The sequence below is a fragment of the Pholcus phalangioides genome, unplaced genomic scaffold (genome assembly GCF_987345545.1).
Source record: "Pholcus phalangioides strain wild (caught in Gottingen) unplaced genomic scaffold, Ppha-v1.0 ptg000042l_1, whole genome shotgun sequence".
Classification (NCBI taxonomy): Eukaryota; Metazoa; Arthropoda; class Arachnida; order Araneae; family Pholcidae; genus Pholcus; species Pholcus phalangioides.
Genome location: NW_028301628.1, coordinates 13,490,719 through 13,502,737, shown reverse-complemented (window position 1 = coordinate 13,502,737; position 12,019 = coordinate 13,490,719). Strand labels below are relative to the sequence as shown.

The window sequence follows — 12,019 nt, the reverse complement described above, 5'->3', positions numbered from 1 at the left end:
TAAAACTTGCTCCTCTTTTAATAGTACTGAAAAAAATTTATACAGAGAAAATGGGGTAAAAATTGGTAGACTGAAAATGGAAATTTTTTTATTTTTGTCATTTTCGAAGCCTGAAAAGTTTCGAGTACAGAAACTTTCCCCCATCTTCTTATTGGTCGTAGGTCCTCGGTTGTACTTCTACGATTCAGGGACAAAATAACTGCTTCTAGAATCCCAAAAGAAAAAACACTATTTCATTTATTATCCAACATTCCCAACCAAACCGTCATGTCTCTTCGGTACAAACTTTCACACTATATCTCACTTTTTCGAATGTCTCAATTTGTTCTCTTTCCTTTCTCTTGCGACTCCTGTTTCTCCCAGGCCTTCCCACTCTTTTCTCTTGAACCTTACACGTCCCATCATTGAAAAAAAGCACATCCATCATTTTTTAAATGATGATGCTTCAAGAGCGTAACTCAGTTTCTCACCGGTAACCGTGACAGGGCGTCAGCATTACCTTGCATATCATCTTGAGTCCCCTGGGCCAACGCATGATGCTATCCCGTAGGTGAGCAACAGCAGCTGCTGTGGAGACGGCCATACCACCCTTGAACGGCAAATAACATTTGTTCACCCAAGAGTTCATGGGGTGATGGTCGCCACTGGTATAAGTGAAGGATGACTTTTCCCTGCCCTTATTGCTGGGCACACCATTGTTGGTGATAGAAGACTTAGCCGGTTGGCTTCTGGCTTTCTCTGTCTTCGGCCGCCGGTTCGGAGCTCTGTTGATTCCCTTGACAAATGGACACAAAACAATCGCCAGTCCGATTGCTTGGACATTTCCTGCCTATACTGGAACCGGTTCACTGCCGATTTCCTCCTGTTAACAGGATGTCCATCATCGTATCATTTCGAGTTCATCTTCTTCAGCTGTGAGGTCTTGCCCTCAGATGCGGATTTGTCCCGATTGGTCTTGTACACGTTCGAGACGAGGGGTGCTACCTTGACACCGTTCTCGGTGACGTCGCAGCCTTCTTCAGTGATCGCTCTCTGGGTGGATTCGTGGGTCTTGTACTCGACGAGGGCAAACATTTTCTTTCCCCTGTTCACGTAGAGGCCGCGCTTCATACAGACATCTGGACATCTTAGATTTTCGATTATTGACGACTGTCACTTCGACGACTCTGCCGTATTCTGACATAAACTGTGACAAAGACTCGGGTGTCACTTTCTCGGATGGCATATTGCAGACTAGGTTAATTTTAGTGCATCTGGTCTCCTCAAACACTGGTATGGGCACGATCCGGAGCACTTTAGTACCTTCTCCGTTGACTTGGAATTCGAGTTCCTGAGACAGTACCAGATGACCCTCCAGTCCCTGGTCAGGGTCTTGACCTTCCTAAAGGATGAGACCAACCTAAAACTGATGTAGTCCTCCTTGTTCCTCCGAATGTGTTTCAGCAGGAATTTGTTCTTCACGATGTTGAAGTTGGTGAAGTAGCTCTCAACTTGGCTATGATCCTCTCTTCAAGTTCTTCGTTAGGTATGCCAAAATCACTGTTATTGCTGTCTTCGGACTTGGCCTTCTGTTCGCATTTGGCACCGGAATCAGCAGATGAGATACACACATCGCCCTTACGGCTTGGCTCATTGAGATCAGAATTAGAACTTGTAAATTTCCCAAGAGTGTGTTGTATGCCATCGGACAAATTAGCATTTCATTTAACAAGCGACTCGACACTGCGCAAGCAATCGGCACATACCCGTGTTTGCCGTCGCTGATCTTCATCATGCATATTTTCAGAGGGGCTATCTTGCTTTCACCAAATGTGGACTTGATCCTTATTCTCCCGTCACCTTCATTGTCGTTGATCTGAACCAAATCCGATCTAACGACTGAGATCTGGGCTCCGGAATCGACTACGCCTCTTATTGTCTTCTGACCACATTTCAAACTCACGGTCTGCGGTGTTTCAATGTTCACACCAACACCAGCTGCCGGCAACGTGATACGTGCTGTTAGGACTGTGGTTTTTTCAATCGTGTCTCTCTCTTCAGTCTGGACAGAGTTCACCTGGGCTCTGTCCAATGGCTTCTGCTGACCTCTTGTAATACAAAATCTTGCTATATGACCTTCTGCTCCACGTGCATAACAAGTGACTGTGGCTCTCTCCCTGGTATTCAAACCCATCGTTGCCTTAGGTGGGAAGGACTCACCCTGAAGCCTCTGGTTTCCGCTTACTTTCCATCTCAGATTTTGATGAAGGTTGATGATGGTCTTGGTGTTCTCGTTCTGTCACTAGGGACAGGTGTCTTCAGAGTCCTCTTCACATCATCGAACCTATCTAGTTTCTCTGATAGCTCACTTGGTGACACCATATCACTCCATTTGTCCAGATAGTGTTCCTTAAAATCTGCTGGGACGCGTTTTTTCATTTCATCAGTGATGATTAAATTTCTTAGTTGCTCAAATGTCATGATCCCCAAAGCCGCCGTCCATCCATCAAAATAGGTACACAGTTTGTGGTAGAAGTCTCTCTAGGTGCCCTTTTGAGTTTTGTGGTGCAAAGAAAACATCTGCCAGAACTTCTCTGGGGTGAGTTTGAATCTCCACAATAATAATTTTTTAACTTGATTATAGTCCTGTACTTGCTCTTCTGGCTCGCGGGCAATTAACTGATTCATTTCGTAGGGAAGAAGTCCCAAGAGCTCAGTTAACCAATCTTCCCGAGCCAGGGCCACGCGACCAGCTTGTCGCTCGAACAGCACCAGGTACAGACTTATGTCATCTTCCATCCGGAATTTTTGAATCATGTTCTGGAAATCCCGGCTGGTGGTTCTGCCGCGCCCAGCCTGATTACCCTCCTCTCTTCTGGCTTCTGTCTCGATCTAAGTCTTTCAAGTTCATATTCCTTTTCTCTACGCTGCTCCTCCACCTCTTCTCTTCCTTTCCTATTGCCTATAATCTTTTCAGCATCTCTCTGCATGTCGCTTCGTTGTACGCTTCACTTTCCTGTATGACACTTATTAATTGCATTAAGTTGCACTCCGGTCGGACTTCGACCCCCAAGTTGGTGGCCATGGTCTCCAGATCTTCCTTGTTCCCTTTTGCCAAATACGCCATCTTTATTTATCGTCTCAATACCGCCGCACAATACTTGCTTCTCTTCCCTAGGCAGGATTGACCCTCTCAGCACCGTAGTCGGGTTGACTTCACGAAAAAAGACGGCGTGGGAGATTGACGCTGCTGCTATCCTTCTAAACGGACCAGGGTGGTTCCACCATGGCTAGGACACTTTTTTTAAATCAGCTCACAGTCTTGAGTCGTTGAAGCCACGATTCTATCCTGACGACTGTGCCAGTAAACTTCCCCCATCATCTTCTTATCGGTCGTAGGTCCTCAGCTGTACTTCTACTACGATTCAGGGATGAAATAACTGGGTTCTAGACTCCCAAAAGAAAAACAACACTTTATTTTTTATTATCTAACATCCCCAAACAAACCGTCATGTCCCTTGGGTACAAACTTTCACACTATATCTCACTTTTTCGAATGTCTCAATTTGTTCTCTTTCCTTTCTCTTGCGACTCCTGTTTCTCCCAGGCCTTCTTCCCACTCTTTTCTCCTGAACCTTACAAGTTGTTTTTACAGTCAAACATGTTTTCCCATTCCCCCTCCAAATTGATTAACTGCCGGGGGGGGGGGGGGGGGAGAAGAATCAGCTTTTGTTCAAAGTTAGAACAGAAGGAGAGAGAGAGACTGTTTTTCCCCCTTTTCTTTCAGCACAGTAAAGAAATATATGCTCAGTATAAATAATAATTTTTTTTTTTCCCAAAAAAAACCCCTTTTTTCTTCCTAGAAAGTGATGCACTTCATGGCAGATGTCTTTGTATCATTGTGAGTGAAATAAAAGCAATGAGCGGAGACAATTTTCTTGGTTTCTTGTTGCGAGGAGGAGGGGGGGGAGAGGAAGCATTTATCAGCTCACAATCAGAAAAAAAATCTTGAAAATAGGTGGCAATTTGTAGAAGGTTTAATAATTTCCCATGTGGCAGTTATAATGCGGATCAGGAAAATTTTAAAAACCACTTAAAGGGTTAAAAAGATGAGACAAAAGTTTCATCAGGTGTAATGGCCTTAATCAGTTGCATATAATGATCAAAATTTACTGTAATTATTTATACTGATTCTAAATCACCAGTGTAAAAAAAATTTGGAAAGCCAAAATTACAGGAATTTTTATAAATTATGGTCCTACTTATTCATATATCTTTCTTAATTATTCATCTCTCTGGTGCAATTTTCAGGGAAAAGCATTTCCCTTTTGAAAACATGGCATTAAAAGCCTTCAGGCTTTGCTCAAAGTATGTCTAATTAAAAAAAATAATTTTAGGAAGAGAGGACGTGAATGCAGAATGGCATAAGTTGATATATTATTGCACTATGAAATCTCTCATGTTGAACAAAATAACCAATAATCAATAGTTTTAGGCTACAATTTATTTTACGCAAAACTAAATATAAACAGATGTGATTAAAATTGTCAAAGTAAATTGTGTACCAGGTGAAACATCAAATAACTTTTCAGTTTCATAGTAGTATTCGAGGCGTCGCAAGACTTCCATCGATCGACCAGCACAGAGACAGTTTTCAAATGATGGTTGAAGGAAGAAATCTGGTGACAATTTGCTCAAATGATCCTTCAAAACAAGAACCGAGCTCCAAAAATTTTCATTCTCTTGTGATATTGTATTGTCTCTGAAAAAAAAGGGGGAAAACAACAGAAAAGAATGAATTTTCTCTAAAAACATTTGGCAAAGGAAACCATGGCTGAAACTGAGGGGGAGGGGGCAACAGGGGCAGTTGTCCCAGGCCGCAAGTTCTGGGTGAAACAAAGAAAACCAATATAAATATATTAAACTTTTTACAGTGAACGGGGGTGACAAAATTATTTTTGTCCCCCTCTGAAATAATCCTAGTTACAACCCTGGTGGATACATCTGGTGATGTTAAACATAAATGTACATGTTGAAAATGAATCTGATAAGCAAAAACAAAATAAATACAGATATTTCTTTAATGAATGAAACTGTGTGTGTGAGAGAAAGAGAGGAAGATAACATACCTGGTAATGAAGAACTCATTGTAAGGTTCACAAAGGAGTCCTCTCATGGCTGTAGATTCAATCATATTTATATACGGGCGAGTAGATGTCAGGAATAATACAAAAAGTATCTGTAACTAGACAAACAAAAAGATTTTTTTACATACATGTGAAATTTACTAGGTATTTGCACAAGGTTAGCAAAATATGCATTTTAAAAAGGAATTCAAACTATTTAGACATAAGAAGATATTCCTATTTATAAAAGATAATTTTATTATGTATCATACAGATAAATAAAAATTTTATTATTTGTTTCTAAAAAGAAGGTAATGGAAGGAGTATTCATTATTTTTGCATCGATTTTAAGCAACATTTTTTTGATTTTCCAAACTCTTGAGTGAAATATTTTTTGTTAAAATGGTTCAACTCTACAATAAGATATAAGAAATACACTAACCTTGCATACTCATACATGAACACATCTAACATCTTAGCCCCAGGGCCGTAGTGTGCCTTTTTGGGACAGACTTTTCCTTTGGGTCTTTCTTAAAAGGGTTATTATTATTATGCAAAAATAAGTGTAAATTTTTTTGGGCCCCCTATTCAGCCCAGGAGCCCTGAAGCAGCGCCCTGGTTGCCCCAGCCTAGTTACGGCCCTGCTTAGTCCATGAATAAAAAAATTTGAAATTGTTAGCCAAGATAGAACTTACCAAACGACTCCTGGAAATCCAAAGGCTGTTTTCAAACAACAAATTCCATAAAGAGTCAAGCAACAAAACAGCTAAATCAAATGACGATGATTTTTTTGGAATCTTCCCCATCACAGTTGCATGTATATGGTGAAGAAAGTCGAGTTCATCAAACTGCGGTTTCAGTTCATCAACTATCTGAAGAATGGTCAATGTGTCATCTGTATAAATAAAAAAAATTCCCACATTTAAGTGATATAGCAATTGCTAATTCATGCACGGAAACTATTTTAGTTTACACTATAACTATGCAAGCCTATAAATAAAATTTGTGAAAATTTCCAAATCAGTGGTAACTTGACCTATGACTATCTTGTAATTAATCCAAGTTAAAAGAAGAAAAAAAAGAAAATTCTCCAACCAGGGGTGGGGTTTTGACAAGCGTCAAAAACTGGTTTAAACTGTCACATACCGGTTTAAACCATCAAAAACCTAAATGAATGCCTTTTGATAATATTTGGAACACAATAGGTGTACAACATGATGAATAACTTAGTTTTTAGCATATTATGTTATATTTTTGAACATTAATTTATTACAATAATTAAAACAAAATATTAATTATAATTTACAATTTTGAATTTTTCAACACATAAGAGTCTAGAACATATCTACTCTATAATATAAAATCACAAACTCGAAAAGGGCCTGTTTCTAAGCAACCGAAATTAGTGACGATTTTATGTTACGGAAATGGGTGACGGAAATCTGTTACGTTTTTGTGTTACGGAAGTCGGTTACGATTTTTTGTCAAGTATTCACTTAACTCTAGCATATATCGGGACCCATTTGACCCATCGGGACCATGTTATGTGCATGTACCGAGAGGCTCCCACATCCTACAGCAGAGCCCTTAGGCTGGAATTTAGATGGCAAGCCCCCAAACCAGCTTTGCAGGGGGCCCCCCTCTGTGGTTAATTTATAGTGTGAAAAATCAAAAAGTGATAAGAATCGTTGTGGCCCCTGTCAGCTCTGCCCTTGTGGGGGGGGGGGGGGTCATGCAGAGAGGTATGTATATGTATAATATACATACAACAGCAGTGCTCCCAACACACAGGGTCAGGGTACCCGGGGGGATTGCACATATAAGTTAAAAGTTTTCATTTCCAGGGGCCCTTGGTGGATCTCATTGTTTTCTTGCTGCTTTAACGTTGGAAAATTTGTGATAGTGGAAGCAAAAGATATATCCAATCTGGGTGGCCCCATAAAATTTGTGAATTCGGTCACAGGTAGTTGCGTGAATGGGCCTGGATTTTATTAGTTGGTGAAACGAATACAAATGAAAATGTTTCATGGCACTCGCACCGGGGGATGACCGACCACCCGGGAACACCGCGTGCTGTTGGCATCACTTTTCTCCCCAGTGCGACCCAACCCGCAAGGGTAAAAGGCTTATATCCCAGGAGGGACACAGCCTGGGTCGTGACTGGTCTGTCGGAGGGATGACAGACAAGCTTCCAAGTCGGGGGCCCCCATGTTTACATGTTTCATTTTGGGGGACCTGTGGATGAATCTCATTCTTTTCTGTTGTAGAATTTGAAACAGCGTAAGCCCGAGATAAAGCCAGTCTGGGGCCCCACCAAAAGTATGTGAATTGGTGTCCCGGGTAATTGGTTGGGGCCCCTGGATTTCATTCGTTGGTAAAACGAATACAAATGAAAATTTTTCATGGCACTCGCAGCGAGGGATGCCGACAAGCTTCCAAGTCTGGGGGCGCCCATGTTTACAGGTATCATTTTGGGTGCCCTGGATGAATCTCATTCTTTTCTGTTGTAGAATTTGCAACAGCGGAAGCCCAAGATAAAGCCAGTCAGGGGTCCCACTAAAAGTATGCGAATTGGTGTCCCGGGTAATTGGTTGGGGGCCCTGGATTTTATTCATTGTAAAATTGATAAAAATGAAAAATTTTCGTGGCCCCCTCACAGGGGTGTGTCCGACAAGCTTCCAGGTCAGGGCTCCATGGAAATGTTGACAGGTTCTGATTCTGTGACGAAAAAAACAAGATATGTTGTGAAGAGAAATGGGGTGGGGCTGGGAAAAGCGGCATATAATTTTATGGTTTATTTATCTAAGCTACTCATTGCCTGTGTTCAATTTGCTAAGTGGAATAGAGCTGCTTATTCAAAATATGTATAATAGGGCATCAGGGTTAGGTTTTTGACCCCAGAAACTAACTCGGTATTAAAACTATCAAAATCTTACTGTCAATGATGTCAAATAGTTTTTCTTAACTTGATAGATATGTTAAATAACAAAACACTTACTTTTATTTAGATTAAAGGGTTTTATATTCAGAATCATAATTACTGAGGAAAAATACCAATTTTGATGTTTTAAATTTTGTGATCTGCCCAAAATTTTATTCCATATAAAAATTCTCATGCAGCATCAGTTAATGCACTAATTGAACTAATTTATTTTCACCTAAAAATTTCTTAGGGTGTATAAATTCACAGAGCTTTAAAGAGTATTCTCAACCAAAGCAGAGCTGACAAGACTTGATACCGAAAGCATTTGTTTTGCACGTTTGAATACAGCTTCGATTGGAAAACTATTGCATTATAAATGCTAGTAAATGTATCATATCATAGTGCAAAAGTAAGAATAAACAAAGTTTGACATATACAAGCTAGCATTGCCAAATTAAATGACATTTTAGTCCTACAATTTAGTATTTAGATTGCTAGATATATTTCAATGTTATGCGCAATAAGAGTATCGTTTTAAGTATCAGTGGTTATCTAGATAATTTAATAACAGAAATCATCATACATATATGATGTAATAAACCTTTTTTTAAACTCTTATCTGCTGTAAAACGAGTATAGCAGATGGTTTATATCAATGCACACATATATAAACAGTTGAAGAAATTTTGGAAGGTCAAGAATCATTTTGAATCAGAGAATGTCAAATCATTCCATAGTTTTCCCTTTCGTGTTTATGCCATGCTTTATTCAAATTGTATATTTTATAAGAAAAAAAAAATATATAGTGCAAAATAATTTTGTAGAGAGTAGACAATTACAGTAAAACCTTGTTAAGTCGTCACTCCAGTTAAGTAGTCATTTTTCTTTTGATCCTTCCAGCTCTCATAGACCACAATGTTATTAAACCCTCGTTTACTCGTCGCTAATTTCGGTTAAGTCGTCACTATGAAGAAGTTTGAGAAAGAGGAACAGACCATTTTTATGGCTCCCATTAAAAAAAGAGCTTATTAACAGCATTGCCATATGCTTAAAAGCCACCGTAAAATCCTATATACCCAAAGGGAACAGTTTAATTAACGAACATTACGCTGGGAAGTTCATTTGCAGACTAAGGTTTTTGGAACGTTGGGGACTGTTCAAGCTAGATCTCATTTTTGTATGGGCTCTATGGAGAAACTGGAGAAACCGCGAGACACCCAGGCTCTGTTGTAAGAAGCAACATAAGCACTTCGGCCCCCCAGAGCATCTCCGGCAAAACCAAAATTTATTGATATGTCAAAGATTACATATAGTGCTAGGCAATCAAAAATTGTGTAAATTGAAAAATCAAATTAATGAAGTTAAAGTCAAAGTGCAACGGGCACGGATAATAAATAATCATAGAAAGCATGGGCTCTACTAATTTAGGGCTTGAAATTTAAACAAAATATTATTGTTGAAAAAAATTAGACATTCTTTCCCAAGTTGAGGTCTTCTATTTACTTTTCCCTGCCCAGGGCCCCTCCACCAAGTCATAAGTGTTCGAGATTACTTTGTAGTATCATGAACTACTGATGAAGAAATAAAACATTTAAATTAAAATATTTTAAATTTGATGTATAAGTAAAATTAATGTGCAATAGAGACTTCTATTATGAAGAAAAGCTACTTATTCTAACAGTTGCTCTGTTAGTCTAAATTAAAAATTACTGATATAAATAAAAGTGTATAGTACATTTTACCACAATAATTTAAGTAATAAGAGATAAAAAAGGTAAAAAATTGTTGTTTTTTTCGCAATCTATAAATTTTATTAATATTGTTATTTTGATTCAAACTTTAATAAATATCATATTACTTTAAATTTATACGATTTTCGCAACATTGCACATTCAAACTGACGACACTCCGGTTAAGTCGTCACTCCGCTTAAGCCGTCATAATTTTTCGATAACTTGAGGTGACGACTTATCAAGGTTTTACTGTATTTTAGAATCTCATTAAATATTTATTCTTTGTCACTTTAGACATAGACTTCATAGTCACTTTAAACATTACATGCAATTAACGTGTGCATTTCCAATGGGAATTTTTATATCGAAAAGCAATATTTGAGGTTTTTGACGTGGCCACGGTTTAAACCGTCAAAAACCTGCCAATCCTGGCTCCAACACATGAGGAAAAAAGTATTCAACTGATGAGCATGAAACATGCAAGAAAAACACATCAACACATGTAAGCTTGGGCATTAAGAATTGAAGATGGAAACTAACAGCAGGGCTGCTTTAATGCATATGCCTGTTTGGGAACTTGCATTGGGGGGGGGGGGGGAAGGGACTTGTGGTAATGTGATCTAGTACTATGATGTTTAAGAGTAAGAATGACATTGGTAGGTACTTCGCACTAGTGGAACATGACTAGGCCAGAAGGTTCAAGATGGCAAAGGCACTGTCTGACCATAACAATAGTAACATGCACTACACAGTATTTTGCTTTTATAAGCAAAACTATCACCATTCAACATATACCCCAGGTTAATGTTCCAATTGCTTTTCATACAAACAATTAATATTTCTGTTAAGTGAAAAAAATTAGCAGAATTTCATTATTTTATACAGGAAAATTTCATATAAGATTTAGATGCTCTGAGTAAGTTATAAGTAATCTCCTAAGTCCAGATAGCATTGTATTCTTTTCTGATCACACAAAATACAGTGAAAAAATACAAATATTCTTCAGGGAAGTTTGTTTTCTCAATTTGAAAACAAACCAGCATTTAAAATTTTTAGGATATTCAGAGGGCTCAGTGCACAAGTGAACCAAGTCCATATTTTTGCTGAGGTTTTTGTGCACAATAGGCATAAAAGTAATATCGTTCATTGCTAAAAGTGAGCTAAGTTCTCAGTTCATTCCAATGCAGCAGAATGTCACATTAGAATGAATATTGCACCATTAGAATGATTGTGCAAAAACTGAGTCAATTTCTTGAATTCAAGTTTGATAGACTTGGTTCACTTGTGCTATGAACCCTCCATTTATTGATGGGTTATATAGAATATTTACCTTGATTAACAATTTTTTCTTCGTAAGAAGTCAGTACAGTAGAATACTGGTTGAGAAAATGCTCTAGGCCATAAGAATAGGCTTCCAAAACTTGACATCGTTGAAAAAACTGTTCTCTCTGAGAAACTTTTGTTATAAAATTACGCAGGCCAGCAGCTTTATTGCCGTAAAGACACAGTGGATTAACCAAAGCTTGCAGTGTTTTCTGCATGATTGAAAAAAATTATTAAAACATTTGCTTCCTATGCATCAAACACTTTTCCATAGCAAATACTAAAGCCTGCAATTGAACAAAAGATAGTAAAGGTATAATGAACCTGATGGCAATCCCAAATTAATCAATGGTTATAAAGCATTAATCATATTTGATAATACAGTCCACGTTCGATTTTACAAACTGATTGATTTTACGTTCTTACAAACCAATCCTTTGGTCCTGTATAATACATCATTTATCTGAACGTTTTACCCATTTATGAACTTTCAAAATTATGAACAAATTGTTCAAGTCTGAGTTCATAAAAACAAGCATCAAATGTAATGAACATTGTATGTTAATTTGTTTTTATTGCAATGACCAATATAGCTTCAGAAAGAAGTAATATGATACAATTTTAATTATTTAGCATGAACAATGGCTACTGAGCAATTAATACTCACCTCTGTTAAATGACTCAAATGAACATGATTTTTAAAATGAAAATGATCACCCTTCCACTCGAATAAATATGTACCTTTCATTCCATTCAGCATCCTAATGTAAAAAGAATAAATAAGGTAAGTTTAATAAAAGTATAATACAGGATGTCTACACTTATCGTTATTCAATAGTTAATTTTTAAAGTCTTAGAGGTAACAACTAATTATACATAAAAAATGTTTTGAATGTTAGGGGCCATTCAAGTATTACGCAAGCAGATTTTCAGCC

General features: G+C 38.1%; 1 protein-coding gene across 2 annotated transcripts in view; it reads right to left on the bottom strand.

The window, feature by feature from the left end:
* The window catches only part of LOC149064502 (gamma-tubulin complex component 5-like), a 76,712-nt gene that overhangs the window by 50,010 nt on the left and 14,683 nt on the right, over positions 1-12,019 (bottom strand). For both annotated transcript variants that reach the window (XM_089255000.1, XM_089255001.1), the window contains exons 8-12: positions 11,752-11,845; positions 11,092-11,296; positions 5,801-6,000; positions 5,109-5,224; positions 4,545-4,741 (exon numbers count right to left, since the gene is read on the bottom strand). In XM_089255000.1, coding sequence (XP_089111126.1) covers positions 4,545-4,741; positions 5,109-5,224; positions 5,801-6,000; positions 11,092-11,296; positions 11,752-11,845 — 812 coding nt within the window. The remainder of the gene's footprint in view (positions 1-4,544; positions 4,742-5,108; positions 5,225-5,800; positions 6,001-11,091; positions 11,297-11,751; positions 11,846-12,019) is intronic.